The following is a 27,347-nucleotide window of genomic DNA, read 5'->3' as shown; positions in this document are numbered from 1 at the left end:
AGAAGCCAGGGGGAGATGTTCAATAGGGCGCTGGATACAGGCGCCGGCGCTCGGAGGCACGTCCGTGCTGACGAGGAAGGTGGAGTCAGTCCGCCCTTAACTATTCCCTAGGCTCCGGTGAACCTGAAGCCAGAGAGGGCCCGGAAACCTGTGTCACCGAGCGGGTCCCCCCGAGCCCAGCGAGAACCGGTGAGGAGAGCGCTCAGGACCGGGGTTGGGGCCCAGTCGCTCCCTCCTCCACCCGCAGACCTGGCGGGTGTCCGGCAGAGGAGCCGCTGAGGACACCCGGAACCTTCGGCTGCCGCTGTCTGCGTTCGCCGCCGGACGGGTCGGGAGAACCCGTTCGCTGTTGCTAAGGGGCGGCCCCGGAAGTGACGCGCCCAGGGTTTGTTGACAGCGGAGGCGGCGGCGGCGGCTGCAGGCTCCGAGCCGTGGGAGCCGGATCGGGGGAGGGGCCGGGCCCCGGAGCCAGCACCCGGCGGCCCTCAGCCCCGCCCGCAGCCCTAAGGGCAAGGTAACGGCCACCGGGTCCCCCCGGCGCGACCCCCTCCCGCCCGGGGCTCCAGTCCCTGGGATCCCAAGCTCCGCCCCGCCGACCCCCGTCTTCCCCAGACCCCGGCCCTAGCCTGATGAGCTCCCCAGGAGCTCTGGCTCTGGATTCTCCCGGGCCGCATCCTCCGCTCCTCTTCGCAGAGGAAGCATCCCGTCCAATCCCGGGGCCAAGGGATATATCTGCGTCTTTCCCCCTTCCCCTCCTGCCTCTGGTGCCTCACCATCGCCGCTGCAAACACTTGCAAAGGTCCATCTTGGCCAACGGTGGGAGGGCTCCCTTCTCTATTCCTGCTGCCAGGTCTGAGAAACGTGCCTTTAAAACTAAACTCCCTTCATCCAGAAAGAAAATGACGCTCTGTCGCATGCCCCTACAAAATGGGAGATAGATGCAGGGCTGAAAGGGCCAGCCTCTGCCCCTCCTACCTGTTGGATGAGATTAAGCTCCCCCAAAGCAGTGCTTGAAAGCTCACGGACTGCGTGGATTCTGGATAAGCTCCCAGAAGGGATGACAAGGTGCAGGGATATCAGGCAGGGTGGAAAAGGGATGGGTGGGGTTGCAAACCTAAGAGCCAAGGGAGCCCGATAGGTGAGCTGAAAGTGAAACTGACTGTGCTGGCTACTTATAGCTCTGTGGTTGGAACTTGACTTGGCTGGTCTTTGGCCCAAAGAGTCCAAGATTTCCAGCCTTTGTGCCTGTCAGCACGTTTGATGTGTAAACCAGAGGAGGAATGTCTGACACCTCCATGGAAAAATAACTCCATATGATCTTTCCCACAGAATGTTTCTCTTCAGGGTTCAAACTGGTTAGAATGAACATTGAAGACAGCTTTGAAAAGGCTGTACTTAGAGCAGTGGGTGGTTGCCAGTGGTGAGGAGTGTGTCTTTCAGTTCACTCATACATTCAGCAAATTGTAAACATATGTAAGGTGGTAATAATGTAGGGTGAAGAAACATAAAGCAGGCAGGGCCATGAAGGGGCCAGAGAGTGGGTTTGCTCTTTTTATAGAGGGTGATCAGAGAAGGTCTCTAAAAAGTGATACCTGAACAGAGACCTGAAGGGAGTGAAGGAATGAGTCAGGTAACTCTCGAGGTAGAGCAAGTGCAAAGGTCCTGAGGTAGTGTACCTGATGATTTTAAGAAACAGCAAGAGGACAGTAGGACTGGAGCAGAGCGAAGGAGGGGAAGAATGATTGACAAGGAAGTCAGAGAAGAGCAGGGGCCAGATAATGGTGGGGAGGATATCAGGGGCTGTTCATGTGATGCAGGGTCACAGGGTGTCTAATGGGGCACCTTTTCAGAACTGTACTAACTTGAAGTGTCTGGTGGTTAGAGAAAATATAGATTTGTTTTAGATGACAAGTGGCCATTGTGTTCTGGCCTGGCGTTGTAAGTACCCTTTCTCCATCTTTGTAATGACTATTGATGGAATAAATTAAAAAGGACAGCCATAGAGCAGTGTAGTTAAATCAGCTCATGTCACTGCTTCCTGGCTGTGAGAACTTGGGCAAGGGACCTTTTCCAGCCTCAGTTTCCTAATCTGTAAAATAGGATTGTCGCGCTAAATGAGAGATCATGCACTGAAGTGCTTAGCCCAGTGTATGGCACATATTACGCCCTTTGTACATAGCAGGTGTGCTGATGGCAGTGACGATGGTGAGGAACCCTTTGCATGTGTCTACCTCAAAGCCTTTCTTTTTAGCACCAGCTGATGGTGTCACCAGCTCTTGGCTGCCTCCCTAAACTAGTAGAATTTTGGAGAACAGTGGAGGAGACAAAGTGGAAAGTTCTTGTCACCCTCAGTGGAAACCTTAGTTGCATATGGTAGCTTGGTCCTGGCTTTTTTGATACCAGTGGAAGGTTACAGGGGCTTTTTTTTTTTTAAAGACCCAGCAGATCCCCATTCTGCCATATAATATAGACCAAATAGGTGCTGAAATAAATATGACATGGAGACAGGTTGGGAAGGGCAGTGTATGTTGACCCTAAACGTGTGATTGGGGTGTATGTGGCTGATCTGCCAATGGAGACTGTTGATCCTGGAAGTGCCCAGCAGAGGCTGAGATTTTGCAGCCTGCCTTATAGGGAGTGGAACAATGGTTGATCTCTCTCCTCAACCCTGAAGCCTGGACTATGTCATCAGGCTTGGGTCATAAGCTAAGCAGGGCAGCTGGGCCAGAGGATTTGAAAATGAAAAGTCAGAGCAGTCATATGCTGAGAGCCAGGCTGCTAGAGCCAGATGTTGTGGACAGAACCTCAGACTAGACATCTGAGGACCTGGGGACAAGTCCCATCTCCTGTCTGAGCCTCAGTTTTCCTATCTCTACACTAACTGAAGGGTATGGGAGGATGAAGTGAGACACAGGTTTTGAAAGAATTCGGTGTACTCACAAGTTCTCTACAAAGGTGAAAAAACAGTTCTTGTTGTCTTTAGCACTACCAGGATTCTGCAGACATATTTTAGGGCAGAGGACTTCAATTCCATAGCTGTTCTTAACTCCTAAAATGCGAGTTCAGAGACTCCTGTTGGGTCATTTACTTTGAGACCAACATCCTAGATCTGGTTCAATCACTGAAGCTGATTTTCCAGCTTGAGAAATAAGCAGAAGGGTCTCTCCAAGCTTTAGTCTTAGGAAATCACTCCATAATTTTTTTATTGAGTTATAGTCAGTTTACAATGTTGTGTCAATTTCCAGTGTAGAGTCACTCCATGATTATTAGTTACTGCCTTATTGCCATTATTTCATGGCATCTCCTCAGCAACCCTATATGGTAGGTGCTGTTGACAACCCACTGACAGGTAAAGACCCTGATGAATATTGAGACTGGTAACTATTGCCTGGGGACCTAGTGGAGCTGAGGGTCCCTCCCTCACCACCAACCAGTCACGTGCTCACTGTGTCATGGAGGTGCCATGGGTCACAGAGGGTCCCTTCCTCAGGAAGCATCTAGTCCCATGGTCAAAAAAAGATATATGCCCATAAGACAGTTACCAGTGATGCCTGATTATCTGTGCTCAGTGCCCAAGGACACTCCGAGTTGTAAGGAAGCAGTGAAGGTTCATGTCGCAGAAGGGAAAGCTAAAGCTTGAAGGAATGCTTCCTGCCCATAGCGTAATGGTGGAGAGAGCTGGGCGCTTACCGGGACACCTTGGGCACATCACTGCAAATCTTTGAACTATGGTTTCCTCATCTAGAAAACAAAATATGTCCCTATAGGGTATTTGTGGCTTCAATGAGAATATGCATGGAAAGCTCAAAACTCTGGGTCTCAAACTAACGAATACGTGTATACATGTTGATATGTACATGTAGACCCCATGTACATATACATAGTCCATGGCCAGTTGCATCACCACTCAGAGTCTCAGCTGCCTCTTCCGTAAGTGGTACGTTATGATAACTCCTGCCTTGTGTGATTGCTGGGAGAATTAAATGAGTTAATGCATGTGGAGTACGTAGCCGAGTTCTTGGAATATGGTGCTTAGTAGGGCTGTGATCATTGATTGCAAGCGTGGAACCCAGGTATCCCCAAGGCCCCTCTGCTTCCAGGTGGCACCAAGGAGTGCACAGTGGGTGCACATACCCCCCTTCCGCCCCGGTCCATTTCCACATCTTCATAGCATAGCCCACCCTATAAATTAGTCTCTGCAGGCTGGCAACCCCCAGGATGCTCTCTGATCCTCACCTGCACCCCTGCCCCCAGGGCACCCCTGGCACTTGCCCTGATTCCCTTCACAGCAGCCTTTCCTCCTCCTCCCCAATATCTGGCCTGTGATCCACTCCTTCCTGGAAAGCTTCCAGCCTCTGTAAATAGGACATTTGTTTGGGTTCCCCCCCACACCTCCTGGGTTAATATTTCACAGGGTGGGTGCTGCTCCAAGGCTCAGAGCTTCTGGCTCCCCCAGCCTCTGTCGGCGGGGTGTCAGGATGCTGGCAGAGTCCCGTGCTCTCTCCTCTGGACCTCAGATTCTCTTTCCCCTCCGTTGGATGGGCAGAAGACTGGATGGTTTGGTGAGAAGAATGGGTTTGATTTAGGATTACATCCCCCTCTTGTTAGTTGCTTGATTTCAGACAAGCCTCAGTACCTTTCTTCATCAGAAAATGGGCTAACAGTCTCTACCTTGTGGTATTTTAGTGAGGTACCTGGAGCAAAAGCAAATCTTTATTGTGTTATGTGCCAGGCATGGGCTGGGCCCCGAGGACCCAAAAGTGTGGATGCAGACAGGGTTCCTGTCCTCCTGGAGCTCATGGGCTGGGGAAGGGATCCTTAGACAAATCGCTACATAAGTGACGAATTAGCCACAAGTACTGGTTCCTAGGGATTGTTGTTTGTTGGTTATATAAGAGAGTATATGAAATAAAGCCTGTAAGGGGCTCAGGCCACAATGAAGCAACCAGCGTGGAGGTGGTGGTGGTGGCTGTTCTCTCCCCACTGCTCCCCACCCCCCAGGATGGCATAGCTCCTGATGGATCCAGTTTTAAAGAATCTTCAAGAGATGGGATGGAGAGAGACACAGGGTTCTTCTTCCTGTGTGGTGTTCTGTCAGAAAAAGACTTCCCTCTGTCTCCGGTTGCCAGAATCCCAGATGGCTGGTGCCTGCCACGCGGATGAGGAGCCCTAGGGGCTGGGAGTGGGGTGGGCGGAGATGGTGGCAGACTGCAGCTGGCAGGGCGCAAGTGGCAGGGCACCCCAGTCCCCAGGGCTCCCAGCCTCAGTGCCAAGATGGACGGCTCCACAATCCGGGTCACCCTACCCCCCCAGCAGCAGGGTCGGCACGGCCGAAAGGTGATTATCAGATGGTGCCGTCTGCCTGGTTCATCATTTTGGGGGCTTTTGGTGATCTTGGCAGCTGACTGGATGGTGTTTCTCCCACCTGGGGCTCAGGGTTAGGGCAGAGCAGCTACCAGGGTGACTGGGCTCATCCTGCAGAAGAGGCAAAGCCCCTGGTGTCTCCCTCATCCAGAGTGGTGAGGGATCCTCTGTGGCCACAGGGTGCCCGGCACTGCCCTGGGCACGATGGGCAGGGAGAATATGAGAACTCACCTTGCCTTCTGGGTTCCCTGTGTGCATGACCTGCAGGTCGCTCTCGTCCCCTCCACAGGCATGTGTTGAAACCTTACAACATGTCAGGCCCATATGGGTTGTGCAGCCCTTCCTTTGTTCAGCAAATAGTCGTGGAATTGGGCTCATGCTGCCAGCGTCCCGCACCCTCTGCCCTTTCAGCCTCTGAGCATCTTATCCTCCTTCCTGGAACACCTTTCCCTTCTCTCCCTACCACCGGAGCTAACTATGACTCATCTTTTGGGTTGCAGCTGAAATGTCACTTCCAAGGACGCCTGCCCTGGCTCCCCAGTCCAGTGCAGGTCCCCCTGGCATAGGCACCCGGAGCCCCAGGTACCGCCCTCTCCCGGCTACATGGCACGGGTTTGTGTGCTTCTTAGGTGGATGTCTGTCTGCCTCTGGAGCCAGTGTGCTTGTCTGGTTTCGCTCACCCTTGGACCCACAATGCTCAGTAGACAGTAACCCTGGGCTAAGTCCAGGGATGTTGCTGGATGAGACAGCCCGGTTCCTGCCCTTGTGGAGCTGGCCGTCTGGCAGGGAAGCTGGATAATTAAACCAGCGTCAGTACAATATGTTAGTTGTTATGGTAGGGCCTGTAGGGCACACAGCAAGAACACCCTGGCGGGTCAGGGAAGGCTTCCCAGAGGAAGTGATGTTGACACTAAGGCCTGTGGGCACGTAGGCATCAGCTGAGTAAAGAGGAGAGTTCAGAGGTAGTGTGGGCTGGAGTGGTTGGGAGATGCTTCCTGGAGGAGGGACATGAGTGTGTTTTGGGGGTTGGGAGCAGTATTTAGAGTAGAAAGTGGAATAATTAGTTGGATTTGGATGTTGAAAGAAAATAAACTGACCAAAGGTCTGAAGGTGACCTTGTGCCTCTGGCCTGTAGCCAGTACAATGAAGGAGGCCAGCTCGGCTGGAGTAGGGAGTCAGTGGGCAGCGAGGAGGCTGCAGAGCTGGTTCTAATTCTGGAGGCCTGAGTGGCTACTGGCAGAGATTGTACTTGTCAGATTCCAGCAGGGCACGTCTCCATGCCAGCGGGAGGGAGAAACTGGGTCCAGTTTCCTAGGCAAGAGAAGCCACTGTGCTCTTGGAGATCTGAAAGTTCGAGTGAAGGCAAAGGAAGGGAATGCCCAGGGCCCAGGCAGCCTGTTCATGGTACCTTTCCTCGAGGGCGTCACGTAGCCAGTGGGACAGCTGGCACAACGAGCCTCATGGCAGGAGACCCAGGGCTGGGGAGCAAGGACCTGGAGCTGGGGAGAAACAGACCCTGCCCTGGGACCCGGGCAGGTGAGGTAGGAGGAGGGGATGATGAGGATGGGGATAGTGATGATGGTGAAAGCTACCTTTATTGAGCAGTGACTATGTACTAGGCACCAGGCTAAGCCCTTTCTAGATCATTCCATGTTATCTGCACACAGTGTTCTCTATGTTAGAGAAGAAACTGAGGCACAGAGAGGTGAAAACACTTGCCCAAGTTCACCTGCTCTTAAGCAGCAGGGCCGAGACTTGAAGCTGAGTTGGCCCGACTCCAAAGCTCTCAGAGCATGGTCACCAGTGAGTGATGGTGCCAGAACTTAGAACGGGTGATTCTAAAGGGCACAGTGTTCTATGGCCGCCCACTCGATCTCCTGAGCAGCCTGGAAGGCTCAAATGTAGATGCGGAGGCTCCAAGAAGCCAGGGGCAATGCTTAGCCCTAAACTCCTTCAGAACCCTTAAGAGATGAGGTGACGGAACCTGAGACGAGGCTAACATCCCAGTTTGGACAGAGTAGCCTGTCTGTCTGAGCTTGAGTTTCCTTGTCTGTAGGATGGGGTCATCACCACCATCTGTTGTGCCCTTAGTGTGTCAAGCCTGAGACGAAGCATTTTCCCAGCAGCCCTGTGAATTGGGGGTTGTTGTCCCCATTTTCCAGATGAGGAAACTGAGGTTCAGAGAGGTTAAAAAATTTGCCAGTGGATTATGGAAATGGATTGAAACATAGGTCTGTCTAACTACAGAGCCTTCACTTTAAAAATTTTTTTAAAAACTATTGAAGGATAGTAGACAGGAAAGGCCCACAAAGCGTGAACGGACAGTTTGAATTTCCACAGGAGAACACGCCTGTCCCGTCAGCCCCAGAGGCAACCCCCACCACTTTCTAATTACTGCCTCCCTGCAAAACCCTGGCTTCTAACACCATGGGTTCATTTTGCCTATTTCCCCCCCTTTCTGATGTGGACTCTGATAGGGAAATGGTTTGGGACGAATTCCTGACTGTCTATATTCCTCGGGTCTGTAAATGGTTGGTTGCTTCTTATCTTGTTCACTCACTTTGAATGAAAATGTTTGGTTTTCATTCTGTGTTGGCCACTTATCGCAGCTGAGGATGTGCCATCAGTTAGAGCATCACTTAGCTGAACCCCGAATCCTTTCTAAACGTGGACCTCTGTGGTGTTCAGGCCATTGTCTTAACTTTTTGTTGAGTAACGATGTGCATTTTAAAAAGTGCACACATCATGAGATACAGCTCCCTGAATATTCATAAAGGACACACACCTGTACATCCAACACTCAGGTAAGAGACCCGAAGCTTCTCAACACCCAGGCAAACCCCAAAGTAACCACAGTCCTGACTTCTATCACCACGGATTAGATTTTCCTGTTTTTTAACTTCAGGGAGTCATACATAAATGGATTCCTTCAGTACGTGAATATACACTCTTGTGTGTCTGACTCCTTTCACTAAACACGGTGAGGTTCATCCAAGCTGTTGTGAGATTGTGCATTCTCACTGCTGTGGTGTGTTTCATCGGTGAGCGTACCATAATATTCATCCTCACGTCAGTGGACATTCAGAGGCTGTTCTATTAGGAATAGTGCTGCTGTGGACATCCTGCCTGTGTCTTTTGGTGAACTTTTATATGCATTCCTGTTGGGTGTATACTGGGGAGTGGAGCTGCTGAACATTGAACATATGTATGTGTTCAGCTTTGGCAGAGAGTGTCACACAGTATTCCAGTTACACTCCCGGCTCACACCCATCCACACTCCCACCAGCAGTGTAGGTGACTTCCTGTTGTTCCCTAGCTGCGTGCAACACAGGCTTGGTGTGGCCTGTGTTACTGCTGTTTTCAGCTGAGCCTTTCTGGTGGGTGCAAAATGTTATCTCATTGTGGTTTTCCTGATACTCATGAAGCTGAAGCCTTTCCCTTATGTTTCTTGTCCATTTCCTTATCCTTTAAGAAGTGCCTGCTCAAGTCTTTGCCTGTTCTTTAACTGGATGCTATGTCCTATCTGTAGAAGCTGTTTCTATATTCTGAGTATGAGTCCTTTGTTGGATGTATTATTGGAAATATCTTCTCTTAGCTTCTTGCTTGCCCTTTCTCCTTCATGATACCTTTTGATGTAAAGAGTCTTAAATTTCAAGGCAGTCCAATTTATCAGTTTCTCTTATTTTTTTTTTTGGTGACCTATCTGAGAAATTATTGCCTACCCTAAAGTCATAAAGATATAGTCCTATGTTTTCTTCTAGAAATCTGCTGTTTTACCTTTCACATACAGGTCTGTGGTCCATCGCAAATTAATTTTTGCACATGGATGAATGAAGGTTATTCAGTGCAGATCAGTTTATCATTTTCCCCTTATAAGTCCTACTTAAGAAATCTTTACCTGCCTCAAGATTATGAAGACAATAGAAGATTTACTTTTTTTTAAATTGAGGGATAGTTGATGTACAATATTATACGAGTTACAGGTATACAACATAATGACTCACGATTTTTAAAGGCTATACTCTATGTATGCCAGTTACAGTTATTATAAAATATTGGCTATAGTCACTGTGTTGTACAATGTATCCTTATAGGTTATTTATTTTATATGTAATAATTTGTACCTCTTAATCCCCTGTTCCTGTCTTCCCCTACTTCCCTCCCCCAACTGGTAACTACTAGTTTGTTCTCTATATCTGTGAGCCTTTTTCTTTTTTGTTATATTCACTAGTTTTTATTTTTTGGATTCCACATATAAGTGATATCATACAGTATTTGTCTTTCTCTGTCTGACAAGACAGGGGGGATAATTACGTTTATTTATTTGTTTATTTTTTTATTTTATAGTGGCGGTACTAGGGATTGAACCCAGGACCTTGTGCATGCTAAGCATGCGCTCTACCACTGAGGTATACCTCCCCCCATGGGACCTCACTTTTTAAATAACAGTTTTATTGAGCTGTAATTCCTGTGCCATGCAGTTCACTTACTTAAAGTAGATAATTCAGTGGTTTTTAGATTATTCATAGAATTGTGCAGCCATCACCACAGCCAATTTTAGAACATTTTCATCACCAAAAGAAACCTGATAGCCGTCGGAGCAGTCACTCCCCATTCCCTGCCCTGCCCCCCCCCCAACCTTCCAGCCCTAGGCAACCACTCATCTACTTCTGTCTGTGTAGGTTTGCCTATCCTGGAGAAACATTTCATAGAAATGGAATCATACACTATGTGGCTTTTTGTGACTGGTTTCTCTCACTGAGCATGATGTTTTCAAGGTGCAGTGCTGTAGCGTGTGTCAGTATTTCATTCCTGTTACTGCTGAATAAGATTCCATTGCACGGGAATACCATTTTTGTCTGTCTGTTCATCAGCTGATGGCCATTTAAGTTGTTTCCATTTGGGGCTATTATTAATAATACCACTATGAATGTTTGTGTACAACTTTTATGTGGATGTATGTTTTCATGTCTCTTGGGAGGAGCCTTCATTCTTAACCATATATAAAAAGACTCAGTGATGGCATGTCTGTAAAGCCCTGGCACGTACTAAGTGTTCAACAGTGACAGCTGTATACAGGTGAGGTTACACAGCAATGGACACCCAGTGCAGACGGTAATGAAACCCTACTATCCCCACCCAAGCACTTGGTCCCCAGCACACACGTCTGCTCACAGATATTGGGAAGGCACAGAAATGCCTGGACAAGGAGCCCTGCTCTTTGCAGACCTAATCATGCATAGATGTAGCGCAACAGACCGGGGCAGAGAAAGGAGGGATCAGGAGTCTTGGGCCCTGACCCTGCTAAGCTGCTAATTCGTATGTGCCATCAGGGCCTCAGTTTTACTACTCAGAGAGTGGACATGGGGCAGCTGGTGGTTCTGGCTTGTATGTGTGGCTCACTTAGCTTCTTTCCGTTCCCCAGGCTGTGGCTCTGCCAATGGTCCTGTGAGTGTTGGGGAGTCACTGTTGCCCCTGGGGGCCCCTGTCCTGGAGTGGCCCTCCTGCCTGCTCCCAGCATGGCGTCCGACACCCCTGAGTCCCTGATGGCCCTCTGCACCGACTTCTGCCTGCGCAACCTGGATGGCACCTTGGGCTACCTGCTGGACAAGGAGACTCTGCGGCTCCATCCAGACATCTTCCTGCCCAGCGAGATCTGTGACCGGCTTGTCAATGAGTGAGTGGGCACGGGGCTGAGGCTGGGGCACGAGTCTCAGCCTGAGTGTGTGTGTGGAGGGGTTGGGAGCATTGTGTGTGCACCACATGGAGGTGTGCATGCACTTGGGTATCTGTGCATGCTGGAGATCACTGGGGTCTCCATGACTGTAACATTGTATGTGTGCATGTTGGTATGTGTGTGGATGTTGGTGTTTGTGTGGCGGGGTGTGCATGTGAAGGACTGTGTGTATGTATGCACACGTGGGCTTCTTCAGTTCAGGGTATGTTTAAGCATGAAACTGCAGGTATGTACACACTCACATACACACATGCACGCCTGTGCCTGTGAACACATCGGTGTGTGAACATGAACACGTACACGTTTACACACCAGGGCCCAAATAATGGATCCATGAGCAGGGATCAAATGATTCAGAAAATCTTCATGTGGCTTTTCCAGGGGACTCCCCACTAATAGAGGCTTCTACGGTGATATGTGTGCCTGACTGTGGGGAGCTCAGTCTAGATGCCTAAAGAGAGATTATTAGACCAAATAGTTGCATATAAAAGTGAGAACCTGTGTGTGACCTGAGAGCCCAACTTGTAAAATGTTCTGAGCATCTAATGTGGCTCAGACACTAGATTGGACACTTCACTGACCAGAGTTGTGTCCATTTTACAGATGAAGAAACTGAGGTCTGGGGAATTTCAGTTACTTGTGTGAAGTTGTGAACAGCCAAGCCAGGATTTAGATTTCAGAGTGTTTGGCTCCACAACCTTTTCCGCCAGACCAGGATTCTGGCATCAGCTGGCATCTCCACAGGGTGTGATTGAGTGCTTACCCTGAACCCAGCTGGGAACGCCAAATCCCTTGGCTCATTCTTCTTGGAAAGGGTCCTGGGAGGCGCTGATCAAGGAACCAGAAGCTGGCTTAAGATGTGAAGTGTGGATGTGTTTGAGTGTCTACAGTTTTGAGGGGAAGAGCTTGGGATTTGCCATTGATAAGAGGCCCCTTCATCACCAGTCAGTCTACCTTTGGATTCCTGGTTCCTGGAGGCACCCTTAATCTCACCTGTAGAGTAGTTAGGATCCTAGCAGTTACTATGAGGAAGATGGGTGAGGGGCACGGAGGAGATGGCAGTTGCTGCCCAGGTGATCAGAGAAGGCTTCTGAGGGAGGGGAGAGCTTATGCTGGGCCTTGAAGGGAGGAGAAGGGTCCCTCCCCTGAGCCAGGCTTCCTTCCCTCCCAGATATGTGGAGCTGGTCAATGCTGCCTGCAACTTCGAGCCGCATGAAAGCTTCTTCAGCCTCTTCTCGGACCCCCGCAGCACCCGCCTCACTCGTATCCACCTCCGCGAGGACCTGGTGCAGGACCAGGACCTGGAAGCCATTCGCAAGCAGGTGAGTCTCGGTCACCAGGCACCAGGAAGGCCATCATCAGTGAGTCGGAGCAGGGTCACTGGCCTCCAGCTCCCAAATCCCGTTGCACAGACCCCTCCCCATCCCACATGTGGCCCAGGGCCAGGCCTAGGGCACGGGGTGGGTGTGGTGGTGACTGGGCTGTGCTGCCGCCAGGACCTGGTGGAGCTGTACCTGACCAACTGCGAGAAGCTGTCTGCCAAGAGCCTGCAGACGCTGAGGAGCTTCAGCCACACCCTGGTGTCCCTGAGCCTCTTCGGCTGTGCCAACATCTTCTACGAGGAGGAGAACCCAGGGGGCTGTGAAGACGAGTGCCTCGTCAACCCCACCTGCCAGGTGCTGGTTAAGGACTTCACCTTCGAGGGCTTCAGCCGCCTGCGCTTTCTTAACTTGGGCCGCATGATTGATGGGGTCCCTGTGGAGTCCCTGCTGCGGCCGCTGAACTCGCTGGCCGCCTTGGACCTCTCGGGCATTCAGACGAGTGATGCGGCCTTCCTGACCCAGTGGAAAGACAGCCTGGTGTCCCTTGTGCTCTACAACATGGACCTGTCGGACGACCACATCCGTGTCATCGTCCAGCTGCACAAGCTGCGGTGAGCTGCCCACCAGAGCTCTCTGGGGTGGGGGCGGGGATGTGGGGTGGCCCATCAGTCCCAAAGGGTCCTGAGCCCCCAGCAAGCGAGAGGTGGGGATAGAAGAGACCGTCCCATTCCTTAAACTCAATGTTTTGGCTGGATCAGGGTTGCTCAGGGCACCTGGGTCTGAGCAGGTGTTTTCCTAGGATGCCCTGGAGCGGCTGTGGCAGGGATGGGTCCTCCCCTGCCACAGGCTGACGCAGCAGAGCTTGACGAGGCAGCCCCAGTCCATGTCTGGCTCCTGACCTGTGCCCCTCACCCCCATCTCCAGACACCTGGACATCTCCCGTGACCGCCTCTCCAGCTACTACAAGTTCAAACTGACTCGCAAGGTGCTGAGCCTCTTTGTGCAGAAGCTGGGGAACCTAATGTCCCTGGACATCTCTGGCCACATGATCCTGGAGAACTGCAGCATCTCCAAGATGGACGAGGAAGCAGGGCAGACCAGGTGGGGACCCACCTGCCATGGTTGCTGGCGGGGTGTCATTCAACAAGCATTTACCAAGCACCCCTCTGCCAAGTGCCGGTGCCTGGTGCTGGATATAGAGACCAGCCCGGCCCTCTCGAGTCTGTGTGAGCTGGTGGGGACAGACAGGTCATGACTGGGGCTGTGGCAGGGGAAGCACAGGGCACTGGGATTGCCCTAAGGATCAGGAAGGAGGAAGGAGAAGGAAGGGCATCCAGGCTGTGCTGAATGCTCATTCTGAGTTTGCAAGAGGAAGGGTATTCTAGCAGAAAGAACAGCATGTGCAAAGGCTGGAGGTACGAGTGCAAGGTGTGACTGGAAAATTATAGCGCTCAGACTGGCCAGGGATGGTGTGATGGTGTGAAGATGAGGCTGGCAGGATCTGCCACTCATTAGATGTTGTGGAAGATAGGTTGGCTCCCAGGTTGGTTGGTTGAGAGATCTGATTCAGACCCATCTGGCTGAAATAGGCCCCATCCCCAACTGGACTAGAGTGGGGTTTGATTGACAGGCATGTCCCCTCATGATTGTTGGGGAAACCTAAAGCCGACTCTTCCTCACTAGAACGCCAGATCAGATTTTCCAAAGATGGCTGCAATGTGTCCCATCCCACACATTCTACAATGTGACTTGGTCACCTTCCATCAAGAGGTGGGGTCTATGTCCATCCCCTGCACTTAAAAAAAAAAATATGAGGCCAGAAGGCCTAGCAGAGGGCCCCAAAGAAATGCCTCACCTTCCCCAGGGAGAGGCTGTCCTTTGTGCTGAACCCAGGGCAGCCCTGAGCACCAGGCCACTGACCCCAGCACCCTCTTCCCTCAGCATCGAGCCTTCCAAGAGCAGCATCATGCCTTTCCGGGCTCTGAAGAGGCCACTGCAGTTCCTTGGGCTCTTCGAAACCTCCCTGTGCCGCCTCACGCACATTCCGGCCTACAAAGTGAGAGGGAGGATGGAGGAGGGAGGATCAGGGAGAAGGGAGGGGGATATCTGCCCTGAGGCTGGAGACAGAGCTGGGATCAGGGATGCCTCCATGTGGCCTCTTCTGGGCTGTTCTGAGCATGTTCCTTCTCCAGGTAAGTGGTGACAAAAATGAGGAGCAGGTGCTGAATGCCATCGAGGCCTACACGGAGCACAGGCCCGAGATCACCTCACGGGCCATCAACCTGCTTTTTGACATTGCACGCATTGAACGCTGCAACCAGCTTCTGCGAGCCCTGAAGGTCAGCCCCAACCCTGGGGGGCCCCGGGGCTCCTGTCCATGCCCACCACTCCCTTCTCTACACCCCTTCCTCTTCCCCAGGACACCGGCTGTCCCACCTCCCGAACCCCAACCCTGCCTCGCAGCACCTAACTTGCCCCAGCACTGGCCTTGTTTCTGCTCCCCAACCCCTACGTCTGCCCTCAGAGAGCAGGAACGAGGTGAGCCCTGCCCCGGAGGACCTGTCCCAGCCCCCTCACAGAGCCCAGGCCTGTCCCTGCACAACTTTAACTGGACTGGCCAACCCCGGCCCGCACCCTGTCTCCTTACAGCTGGTCATCACGGCCCTCAAGTGCCACAAGTATGACAAGAACATTCAAGTGACAGGCAGCGCAGCCCTCTTCTACCTGACCAATTCCGAGTACCGCTCAGAGCAGAGCGTCAAGCTGCGCCGGCAGGTCATCCAGGTGGTGCTGAATGGCATGGAATCCTACCAGGAGGTGACGGTGAGCCCCCACCCGCTGCAGCCCTGCATGCTCCGGCCCAGCCACCCCTCTTCCCGTTCAACCTCTGTCCCAGGCTCACACACCCCTCAGGGTGCCATGCTTGGTCTCACCCTTCCTCTCCTGGCTCTATTCCACCCCCTCTCCCAACCCCTCTTTCTCTCAGCATCACCCCCAGACTCGGACCTGGCATTCAGGGCCTGTGACCTGACCCCATGCAGCCATTCCATCGCCCGCTGCCACCCTCCACCCAGGGACCCTGTTTCTCTACCCCGGGCCTCTGCTCATGCTGACTCTTTGGCCCTTCTGCCTAGTAACACTTGGCTGGGGGCGGAGGGTGGTGTTTTTTTTCAATAGCTTCTTTTATTATTAAAGTAATAAAAATTTTTACTGAAGAAAAATTACAGTTACAAAGCTAATGAAAAAAACCCCCATAATCCCACCACACAGAGATAGCCACCGTTAACATTGTATATCTATTGTTCCGGCTTTTAGTCTGTGCACGTTTATTTGGTAAATAGGATCATTCTGTGTGTACTGTGTGTGTAACGTGGATTTTCATTTCAACAGTGTCTTGTGAATGTGAACATCTCTCATATCAACAACTGTTTTTACAACATAATTTTAAAAGTGATGTTTCTTTCCTGATTATAAAAGTGAGATACCTAAGGCAAAGAAAACAAACAAATTCAAGTAATACGAAACTGGATTAACTAGAAAGTGAAAGTTGTTTGCAATCCCAGCTCTCCTCCCCCAGGCAGCTGGTTTTAACAATTCAGCTTTTTAATTGTTGGTGTCAGCATAGTGTTCAGCTTCCTCATCCAGGGAGAGACCGCCCTGGTGCTGACTCTGTGCTGGGGCTCAGAGGCAGTGGCCAGGCCCCATCCTCGCTGAGTAACAGGACAGGGCTCCCCTGAATGCATAGGCTAAGTCAGCCCCATGGTTGAACATTTAAGTTGCTTTTCATATTTTGCTATTTCAAATAAGGCTTTGCTGACTACACTCAATTGATGTTAAAGATATGTCTCAAAGTAGAATTGCCGGGGCAGTGGGTTTGTGTATTTTTAAAGCATTTGGTATGTATTCTCGAATGGTCCTCCTGAAAGGCTCCCTGCAGGGATGAGAAGGGGTCCCTCATCAGATAAGCCCACTGCCTGCCAACTCCAGACTCAAGAGCAACTATTTTTCCCACGTTCAGATCAATTTTATAATCAGGTAAAATGCATGTCTTTTTTTTTAATGAAAAAAGACATACTAGTTGAAGACTCCCAAATTAATAAAACTCTTCCAAGGAAATAAAAATTAAAGTAACAAGATGCCACTTCTTGATGATACCTTGTGTTGGCAAAGGTCAGGGGAAGAACAGTTTCCCACTTTCCACTGATGAGGTATGAACTGCACAACCTTTCCAGAGGTCAACCTGTGAGAACCTGCTGAAACGGTGAATGTACTTATCTTTTGGCCTAGGTATTCCACAGTTAGAATTGTTCTTAGAGAAAAAAGATATATATGTACATCCTCCCTTTTTGATTACACAGAAATCAGCGGAAACTAAAATGTTTTAGCAATAAGGGCCTGGACCTAGAAAAGTGATACAAGATCCACCCACATCATGGGATATGACGGTAAATCTGCACATCCTAACGTGGAAAGACGGTTGGCTCTGCAGGTTGCTAAGTGAAGTTTTGGACCAATACATATAAAACCTTTTTTTTGCCTTTCTTCTCCCCCAAGTATTATTTGTATTTGCATAGTAGAAAAATCTAGAAGGATGTGCACCGGACTTTTAACAGCAATTACTGCTGAAGAATGGCTTTAACATTCTGCTCAGATAGTATTATTTGAACTTTTTACAGTGAGTAAGTATTGCTTTTTTAATTTAAAATTTTTTTCTCAAATTAAAAAATATATGTTTATTGTAGGGGCAAAAAAGACAGAGTTAATAAGAGTAATAGCCTCTAATCCCCTAAGTAATGAAATATGGTGATCTTCCAGTATCTAATGAGAAAGGATGGAAAGAAATTAAATTATAAGGAAAATGCACTGAGAATATGGTAAAAAAAAAAATGAATAAACCCACAGACAACACAAAGGAAAACTGAGAATGTGGAGCTACTAGAACTCTTCTGTGCTGCTGGTAGGAATGTAAACTGGTGCAGCCACTTTAGGAACAGTCCGGTGTTACCTGGTAAAGTTGAAGACACGCAGACCTTGTGACCTAGGAGCTCCACCCCACACAGGGGTCCCTTAGAGAAGCCCGCACACAGATGCCAGGACACACATACAAGGATGTTGTTTGAAGTAGCCAAACAGTGAAGTCTACCTGAACATCCACCAGCAGAGAACCAGCTGCATAAATTGGAATGCTATACTGCAAATGAAAAAAAAAAGCATTTCAGCTGCTTACAACAACATGGTTTATCTTGCAAACCTGTGATTGAACAAAAAGCAGCAGATGCCAGGGAATCTTTTGAATAGAAAGGCAGGGATAGGGGCTCTCTGTAGTAGGGAGAGGGGCTTATGATCAGGAAGGGACACATGGGGACTCCTGGGTGCTGGTAGGTATTCTATTTCTTGACCCAGGTGGTGGTTACATGGTTGTAGAAAAGCTTGTTTGCTTTATAATTATTTGTAAAACTATACATTTGTGTTTTAGGCACTCTTTTGTGAATTACATTTCATGCGTTTTAAAAATGTTATTAAAAAAAAAAAAAGCCTTGCAGTCTTCTCTTCCAGAAAGCCTTCCTGGACCAACACAGCTCTGGATGGCCTCACACCTCTAGAGAGCCCCTCAAGTCCTGCTCCGAAGTCTGACCCTGACTGTGCCCCATTTGTCTCCCTGCCCTCCCAGGTCCAGCGGAACTGCTGCCTGACCCTCTGCAACTTCAGCATCCCTGAGGAGCTGGAATTCCAGTACCGCCGAGTCAACGAGCTTCTGCTCAGCATCCTCAACCCCACGCGGCAGGATGAGTCGATCCAGCGCATCGCTGTGCACCTGTGCAATGCCTTGGTCTGCCAGGTGGACAATGACCACAAGGAGGCCGTGGGCAAGATGGGCTTCGTTGTGGTGCGTGTGGGTGGGCTGGCTGCCCCTCCCTCCCTCCCTCTTCCGTAGCCCCACTGCCCACATGGAGGATTCAGGCTAGACCAAAAGAAGAATTTCCTAACAGTAAATGTTGTTTATGACCCCAGAGATTTCCACCACCTAGAACATGCTGTCATCCTCTCCCAGTCCCTCTGTTCTCCCATTAGGTCCCAATGGACAAGTCACTCCTGCCTCCTCAGACCAGGTGCCCCTGTTACGTCTTCCCAGGTGGAATTAAATAAGTATCTGAGGGACTGGCTGTTTAATGTCAGCTTCCCCCTGGACGTGAGCTCTATAGGGAAAGATGCCATCTTGTTCCTTCCATCATTCCATCCCCAGCACTTCCTAGCATAGGACTTGGTGCACAATGGGGAGATAATATTTGCTGAAGAAAGGAAGAAAAGAATGAGGAAGGCACATCCAGTCTCTCTCCATTTATGACCGGGAAGGCTGAAGCCCACAGAGTGGGAGGGCCATGCCCACAGCCACGCAGGGTCAGGGTTGAGCCAGGACCAGCACCCAGGCCTCCTGACGCCAGGTCCAGGTCTGTGGGTTGCACTTCTTCCAGCAGCCTTCCAAACAGATGGGCAGGTTTGGTCCTGTTAGGATAGCAAGAATAGCACTGCTGATTGCTCTCCATCATGGTTCTTGGGGGACACGGTAGCTCTTGAAGCCTGGCCCCTGCAAATTCTCTCCTCTGCCCACAGACCATGCTGAAGCTGATTCAGAAGAAGCTTCTGGACAAGATAGTAAGTCAAGTCTTCATGGAGCTGCCTCGCCCCTCCCCTAGGCTGAGAGGGGACTGGTTTGCCCCTGGGGCTTGTCCACGTGGTAATCAGGGGACCCCCTCACCGGGTGCCAGGGGCCTGCACGGCCTGTCCAGGCAAACCTGTGCTGAGCGCCCCTCCCCGTTCAGTGTGACCAGGTGATGGAGTTCTCCTGGAGCGCCCTGTGGAACATCACGGATGAGACACCCGACAACTGTGAGATGTTCCTCAACTTCAATGGCATGAAGCTCTTCCTGGACTGCCTGAAGGTAGTGCTGTCCCCGGCAGCAGCAGCCCCCTGGACCCCTGCAGGTCTACTCTTCTGTCCCTGGGTCCCCGACCAACCAACTCCATCAGCAACTCCCTTCCCAATGGCTCAAGCGGAGGGGCAGGGGTGGCCAACCCACCGGCCCACCAGCCCAGGCTTCGCTGCCAACATAAGCTGCAGAGATCTCCCCTGACCCAGATGGCCTGGCTGGGCCCTCTCTTAGAGCCCTCCCTCGAAGGGGACACCCCACCCCATCCACTCAGCCATGGTTTCTCAGACGGCCCACAGTCTGGCTGGGGTCCACTGGAATACCAGCTAGACAGAATTCTGTCTAGTAGGATGCTCTGTTCACCCTAAAACTCATTCTTTGTTTTCTTGCTCTAGTTTCCAAAAGAATTCCCTTAAACTAATTATTTGAACTTTGGTAAATAGGGTTTGTCCCATTCATAATTTTATTTATTTATTTATTTTTAATCATAAAATTAATATTATATATATATAATAATTTTTAAATTATAAAATTTAATTACAATTTTTTTAATTTTTAAGGGGGTGGTGGATAATCAGGTTTCTTTCTCTGTTATTTCAGTGGAATGACTGGAGATTGAGCCTTGTGCATGGTAGGCCCGCACTCTACCACTGAGCTATACCCTTCCCCTCCATTCATAATTTTATAGGTCAGATCTCCATTCAGCGTTTGATTTTGTGGCAAGGAACCCTACAATGTTAATCCCTTATAGTGTGTACCCAGCACTGCCCTAGGTGAACTAGAAGGTAGCAGGGCAACGCATTGTACCCTTCTTTGTCTACTTGGAATGGCCAGACAGACGTTCATAAAGCTTCTAGGTTAGCAATGCCAGACACTAATTAAGTACTAACTGATATGGCCCCAATGCTGTCATTTTTCCAGGAGTTCCCAGAGAAGCAGGAACTGCATCGGAATATGCTGGGACTCTTGGGGAATGTAGCAGAGGTGAAGGAGCTACGGCCCCAGCTAATGACTTCCCAATTCATCAGTGTCTTTAGGTTGGTACTTCTCTTTCTATTTTTGCCTTGGCTGCCAGGGTGCTCAGAGCACTAGTCAGTGCTCAGTTGCAGCAACTATTCTTAGCTTAGTTTTCTGTTACAAATGTTGCCTTCACTCTGTGATGCAGTTTCTTATTCTTTCAACCCTCCACAAATGGTCTTCTTGTAGCTACATCTTATCTTAAACAACTTCAAATCCCATTTAGAAGTCATCTGGGTATGGATAATAAGTGATAAAGAAATCCGGTTTGTAAGTTGGGGTCCAGCAGCTGGTATCTGAAGGGGGGACTTGGGGACCAGAACTCCATTTTTTTCTCTTCTTGGCAGCAACCTGCTGGAGAGCAAGGCTGATGGGATTGAGGTTTCCTACAACGCTTGCGGCGTCCTCTCCCACATCATGTTTGATGGGCCTGAGGCCTGGGGCATCTGTGAACCCCAGCGGGAGGAGGTGGAGGAGCGTATGTGGGCAGCCATCCAGAGCTGGGACATCAACTCACGGAGAAATATCAATTACAGGTGCAGAGCGGAGAGGGGTGGGGTGTGGATGTGGGGTGAGTGCTGGGACAGGACGCTTATTCCCAGAAGGGTCTGGTCAGAGCCGCTCGTCCCTCTTCGAGTCCTCTGCCGTCTCTAACTGATCGAGGTGTCGTCCACGCAGCGCAGCGCATAAAGGCACACATGGCACTGTATAACTTGGTGCTGGTTCCATCCCGTCGACACCTGTGTGTCCCCAAAGCCTGCTGTTTACAACCTTTTGATACATGTTAAATTGTGGAGGGAAAAATAGAAAAAGGAGAAAATACAGGCAACAAAACAGCGAACCGTTCATTCCCTGGAAGAGAATTCCCACTCACCCCAGCAGCTTGCCTTCCAGCAGTTTTCTACGCATAGATCTAATTACCTTCAGTCCAGCTGGCATCAGGTCTTACTATGTTGTGACTGAATTTCCAGCCGCAGCTCTGGGTCTCCCTCATCTTCATGACTGGGTCACTTTCGCTGTGTGGCTGGGCCATCTTGTACTGATTGACATTGAAGCTGAAAACCCACATTGAGGAGAACAGGCTCGTGCTCGTGGCTTTGCCGGCACTCCAGTTACTGTCGTTCCTGAACGGGAGAGATGATGCGGAATCACTGGCCCATGGCGGGCGGGGATGCGCGTGCATTTTTCAGGCTTTTGGACCATGACTCCAGATGGCCCGTAGGAGGCCATTACAGGGAGTGCAGTCACACTTTCTTCTGCTTCCCAGGGTAGCCCACCCCCCGCCCCCAGGCTGGGCTCTCCTCCCTGCTGTAGTCCCCAGTTTCTGCCCCACCTCCTCCTTCCCTATGAGTCCACGCTCTTGGTCTCTGTCACAAAGGAGCTCCGTTTGGTGGTGCCCAAAATGGTCTAAAGGGCCAGATGCCCCTGTATCCGCTCCATCCTACCAGCCTGCTCATCGTTTGTCCACAGGACCCTTCAGTGAGAAAAATCTCCAACAAGAGACAATACACCACACTCCCTGCCCCGCTGCCCCCCAGCAATGCCCGGCATGAAAGTGACCTTAATTTTTCTTCCTGCAGGTCATTTGAGCCAATTCTTCGCCTCCTTCCCCAGGGCATCTCTCCTGTCAGCCAGCATTGGGCCACCTGGGCCCTGTACAACTTGGTGTCTGTCTACCGTGAGTACCCACTCGCCCTTTGTTTACTCCTCTCCTGCAAGCAGACTTGCCCTCAAGGAGGTGCTAAGCCGCATGGAACACTACGGGAGCCGGTGCCCGTGTCTGCGCCCCAGCACACAGCCCTCTGCTTTCCAGCATTGGTGGGACGGTGAGACAGCTCATCCAGAGACCCCAGACAGCTTTCGTAGTGTTTCCTGCTTCCGTATGAGTGAAGAGTCCAAAATCTCCATGCCTTCTGTAAGGCAAGAGTAAGACCAACCCAAACGAAGAAATAACCCCTGAGAAAACAGGGGAGAACCAAAACAACTCTCGCTTATTTCCTCAAAGAGAGCCCCCCACCCTCCCCTAAAAGAGCCTGAACTGCCCTCTGCTCGGTGGCTTTAGGGGAGAGGATAAGGGGGCAACACTAACAGACTTTGATGACAGACCAAGCTTGACCCCTAGTTCTCTCCTTTACTGGTTACGTGATCTCATGCAGGTTATTTGGCATCTCTGGGCCTTGGATTCCTCCTCTGTTAAATGGGGATAATACCTACCTCCTAAGATTGATGTGAAAAGAGAACCAATGGAAGGTGCTGAGCCCTGGTGCCTGGATACCGCTCGGTCCTGTTACCCGCGGAGTGGATAAGAGTGCGGGCTCTAGGGGAAGACTGTCTGAGTTTGAAACCTGGTTCTCCTACTTGCTGTGTTACTTTAAGCAGGTTTCTCAACCTCTCTGTGCCTCATTTTCCTCATCTTTAAAATGGGATAATGATAGTACTTTCCTCATAGGATTGCTATGAAATAAGACATGTTAAGTGCTTAGAGGAGTGCTTGGGACATACCAGCTATTCAATAAGCATAAACCTTTGTTATTATTCCCTGAAGTTAGTCTTACTGAAAAATAGCACCTTACCTCAAAGAGGCAGTGTAGCACAGGAAGGGCCCTCAGACAAGCCTCTAGAGTGATTTTGAATGAATTACTTCATCTCTCCGAACCTGAGCTCTTTCATCATTAAATGGAGAGGATAAAAATAGCTCCTACTGCATAGAGCTGCTGGAGGGCCATTGAAATGCCCGTGTTCTCCGTAGAGTGTATAGCCCTGATACCGAGCCCTAGAATGTTCTTTGTTGGCGTAAACTGTGAAACCACCCAATAGGTAGGCCTGGTGCTTCCATCCTGGGTGGTCCCAGAATCACCTGGAGGTGTTTTGTTAAAAATACAAATAAGCACAGGTTCCAGGATCTGTTGAATCAGGAGACCTGAGAGCAGTGCTTAGGAAGCTCTATTTTCACAAAAACTTCTCGGAGAATAGGAGGCACTGGTTTGGGTGACATTTGGCGGGGGGGATGCCACTGTGAACCAAAGGGAAGAGCCTTTTCCAAGGGATTCACCCCTTGCTTCCCCCAGGTGGCCTCAGGAACTTGGGCCCCAGGCTGGGTAAGCATGGTAGGTGCCTGGTTGCAGCAATGCCCTCACTCAGGCCCTGGCTCATCCCACCCCTCCCGGAGTGGGGTATGGGTGGTTTCTGGGCAACAGGCTGATAGAAGATCTGCCCTGATCACTTGCTGTTGGCCCCTTACCCCACAGCGGACAAGTACTGCCCCCTGCTGATCAAAGAAGGTGGGATGCCCCTTCTGAGGGACATGATCAAGATGGTGACCGCGAGGCAGGAGACCAAGGAAATGGCCCGGTAAGAGACTGGCAGTGTTTTTGCTTGGAGCCTAGACTTGGGGGAGTGAGGAACACAGCGCTCATGGTTAGGAATGGCTGAAATTACCAGAGGCAACTCAGAGTTGAGTGTGGAGGTGAAGGTGGAGGTGGACAGCATACTGACTGCCAACTGGGGCCTCTCTAAGTGTTGTTTTGGCCACAATGTGGCCAGAAACTGGGTGATCAAGCTCTGATCAGAGCATCATTGCCCTCATTTGTAAGCTTTTTTTTTGTTTTTATTCCCAGCAAATTCCATCCTCTCGTCATTGGGCATTAGCAAGTCAGGTCAGATTTTGTCATTATTTTTGGCCAAAGACGTTCCAGCTAAAGAGAGGACACAGTATAGTAAAGTACATTCCAGGGATCTGGCAGAATGCATGTAACTTTCTGAATGTGAAGGTCCTAGACACGGCAGAGCCATCAGGCCTTCTGTTGCCGTGTGGTTTTCACACGCCGTGTCTAGAATATCATCCGCTGTGGTCCTGTACCCGTCAGCGCACAAGGGAGACCCTCAGTAATGCTGTGTGTCGCAACCAGCAGGAACGACCTTGCTTTCTCCAGCATCCATTCTAGAAGGGATTGTAGATAAGTTTACCCCAGTTCTAACCTCAGTGTGGAATAAAGAGTATCACGGGGGAGGGATCTGGAGCTCAGAGGCTCCCCAGACAACAACTCCCTGGGCTGGAGAGCGTTGGCCATTTCGTACTTATTTTCAGCAAAAGGCACTACTTACACATTCATTAACAGATTTGTCTGAGCTTGAGAATGGTAAAATGAGTGGTTTGCAAATGTAATCTCCATAAAGATTGTTAAAAATATGCAAGCCCCCACCCCTAGATTTTCTTTTCCAGTGGGTCTGGGAGCTGGGCTTGGAATATGCATTGTCAAAGGCCCTTGAACTTGTCCAAGAACAGCTGCCCCAGCCCTGCCTGGGCCTACCACTGGATCTGGATCTCTGGGTGAATCTGACGTGCAGTCAGGTTGGGGACCACTAGTACACCTTTGGGAAGAAGAAGGCCTGGGTGTGCAGGGGAAAAGTGAAGAAGGAGGACTTTGCTGAAGAAAGGACCAGAAGGTTTTGGAGGTTAAGCCTGAGATGATTCAGGGAAGCCCCTAACCACAGATGCCCTCGGGTGGAGAGGTAGGAAGGTGGGCATGGGGAGGTAGGAGGAGAGCACGGGGGCTGATGGTATTCGTGGCCACAAGTACCATTTCCTCAGTACCCCGCACAAGCCGGCCACTTGGCCAGCCGCTTTGTGCACATCATCTCAGCATCAGCATCATGGTTAACATTTGCTAACAAATCCAGCAGCCGGATCTTCCGGGCAGGGCAGAGCAGGGCAGGGCTGGGCCCGCCCAGATCCAAGCCCGTTCTCCATCCTCTTTCTCCTGTTGTCTCCAGCAAGGTGATTGAGCACTGCAGTAACTTTAAAGAGGAGAACATGGACACGTCCAGATAGAGGCCTCTGCCCCATGGCTGCCACTACTCTGGACCACAAGGCAGGGAGGAAGCACTCTCAAGCAGCCAAGCTGGCAGATCCCCACTCGGGGAGCCTCCCACTGGATGAAGGGACACAGGGGGACTTTTGCACAACCGACGCTTTTCCTTAACATTAGTGAGATATATATATTATATATATATATATATTATTTTTTTTGGTTAGGAAGTGTGAAGTTTTGTGTGTATGATTTCTGTACAAAAACAAAAGAAACACTCCCTGAGTCCTTGCAGCTTCCTTGGCCATTCTCAAACCCCGACTCAAAGCCTTCATCGCTGCCACACTCACTCCTGCCCCTGCCAGACTAAATGCCTCTAATGTTGTGAGTGTCCAGCCCTTTCCCTGTAATCTCAGACCCTGGCCTTGCTTCCTGTTAGGAGAGGCAGTGGGCTTTTGATAGCCCACGCCAGCACCCTAACCCACCCACCAAAGCCTGAGAACCCCATCTAGGTTCCTGGGTATGGCGATGGGGTTGGGGATTAAACCTAACCCCACTGGGTCTCCCAAATGCCTTGGTGCTCCCAGCTGTGGGCCATCTGGGGCAAGGAAGTGAGCCGTGCCTGCCGAGGTCCAGGCAGCCTCAGCCCCAGAGGGTCCTCAAGGAGCGGGGCTGACAGTGGCTCGCTCTGCTGCCCTCTGGCCAGGCCTGCCTGCGGCCACGCTGCTATGGAGGCTGCCTCCTAGTCTCCCACCAGGTCCCAGGCTGTTGAAGGCCCCAGCCCCAGGCTGGTCAGAACTCGGGCAGATTCCACTGCCCCTTCTGCCAAACATATCTAGAACTTGCCCTCGGCCCAGGAAGCCAGCACCTCCTGGGGCCAGGGGCTTGCTACCCCACCCCCACCCCTCATCTGCCCACAGCACCCACGGTGCCCAGGCACCCCACCAGCAGAACTGAGCCTGCCTCATTCACCCCTGCCTGCCCCGCTGCCCAGAGGACCCCACACCTCTCACAGGCAGGAGGTCCCCACGCCAGCCTCTACCGGCGGCAACAGGCAGACACCTCTGGACCAGCATTTGGCCAGCCTGCAGTGGCCCCGCTCGGCCCTCCGGAGCCCTTCCCACGCCCCTCCCACTCTGCCCCCAGGCTTTCCCTTGGGAACCTCTGTGCTGTGTTTCAAAGTGTGAGACACAAATGTATCTGGAAAGATCTTGTGATCCTCCCTTGATGTCCCTTGGACTCGCTTCTCATGGGACAGATGGCGGTGAGGCAGCCCCTCTGGAACAAGCGGCCTGGGAGCAGAGCTGACTCTGCAGGCGGCCCTTGGAGAGGTGGCTTTTCTTCCCTCATCCTTCCCTGGGTCTGTTTTTGGATTCTCGTGGCGTTTCTGCCTCCAAACAAAACAGGCTGGATGAGCAGCCCAGGGGAGAGGTGCCCAGCCTAGTTCCCCTGGGGTCTTTCCCCCGACCCTGGGAAAGGGCAGCGGCCCTGTGTCCCTCAGCTTGGCAGATGGGCCACATCTGCCCCTCCCTTCCATGCTCACATGGCCTGAACCAGACCCAGGACAGAGCTCACATTGCGTTGCTTTATCACCTGGGGCCTGGGTAAATGTCTGTACTTTGGGATGTCACAGAAATACATTTTTGTGCAAAGTGGACAAGAGCAGAGTGTCTTTTTTGCGGAAGGGGTGGGGTCTGGACAGGGGCCTGGGCCGGCTTGGGCGGTGTGCCTCGAGGGTAAGATCTGGGGCAGAGAGGGTGAGGTTGAGGTTGTGTGCTCAGCCCAGGGGGCCAGGCTGGTTGGCTAAAGACTGGTGACAAGTGACAGGTGACAGATCAGGCTGGAGTAGCTGTTTTTCCTCTGCAGTCTCTCCACACCCCTGTGCCCAGACATTGAGGATACTGCTGGCCACAGACCACCAGGGCCCCTGTCCAGAATGGCTGTCTGATGCTAAAGACCAGTGTTAAATACCAGATTATGATCCAGTGTTAGAAGCAGGGAGAAGGGTACGCAGAGCAGGCTGTCCTGTGGGCTGTGGGAGGGTGGAGGGATCAGGAAAGACTGGAATTGGTTGGGTCGCCGCACTTCAGGGAGAGGAAAGAGCATATGTGCAGATAAAGGACAGCGCGGGGTCCTGAAGCAGTCAGGGGAGCCTTCTCACAAGGGGAGA

The 27,347-nt window shown here is 51.1% G+C and overlaps 1 protein-coding gene across 3 annotated transcripts; it reads left to right on the top strand.

The window, feature by feature from the left end:
* Positions 1–357: 357 nt before the first annotated feature.
* On the top strand, positions 358–26,832 carry ZER1 (zyg-11 related cell cycle regulator). Of its 3 annotated transcripts, none has more exons than XM_031677631.2 (16): positions 358–514; positions 10,790–11,041; positions 12,273–12,423; positions 12,598–13,034; positions 13,348–13,524; positions 14,365–14,479; positions 14,616–14,762; positions 15,073–15,240; positions 18,095–18,310; positions 19,036–19,077; positions 19,245–19,364; positions 20,274–20,389; positions 20,717–20,905; positions 21,950–22,047; positions 23,618–23,720; positions 25,143–26,832. In XM_031677631.2, exons 2-16 carry the CDS (start codon positions 10,884–10,886, stop codon positions 25,198–25,200), a joined length of 2,295 nt encoding a protein of 764 aa, XP_031533491.1. In that variant the 5' UTR covers positions 358–514; positions 10,790–10,883; the 3' UTR covers positions 25,201–26,832. The 3 variants fall into 3 exon arrangements, with proteins under 3 accessions (XP_031533491.1, XP_072816334.1, XP_006205511.1); XM_072960233.1 differs by having other exon boundaries at positions 15,073–15,246; positions 26,098–26,832; XM_006205449.4 differs by having other exon boundaries at positions 383–514; positions 15,073–15,246.
* The last annotated feature ends 515 nt before the right edge of the window (positions 26,833–27,347 follow it).

The sequence above is a fragment of the Vicugna pacos genome, chromosome 4, assembly GCF_048564905.1.
Source record: "Vicugna pacos chromosome 4, VicPac4, whole genome shotgun sequence".
Taxonomy (NCBI): Eukaryota; Metazoa; Chordata; class Mammalia; order Artiodactyla; family Camelidae; genus Vicugna; species Vicugna pacos.
The sequence above is the reverse complement of the archived record's forward strand: the minus strand, read 5'-3'. Positions and strand labels throughout refer to the sequence as shown.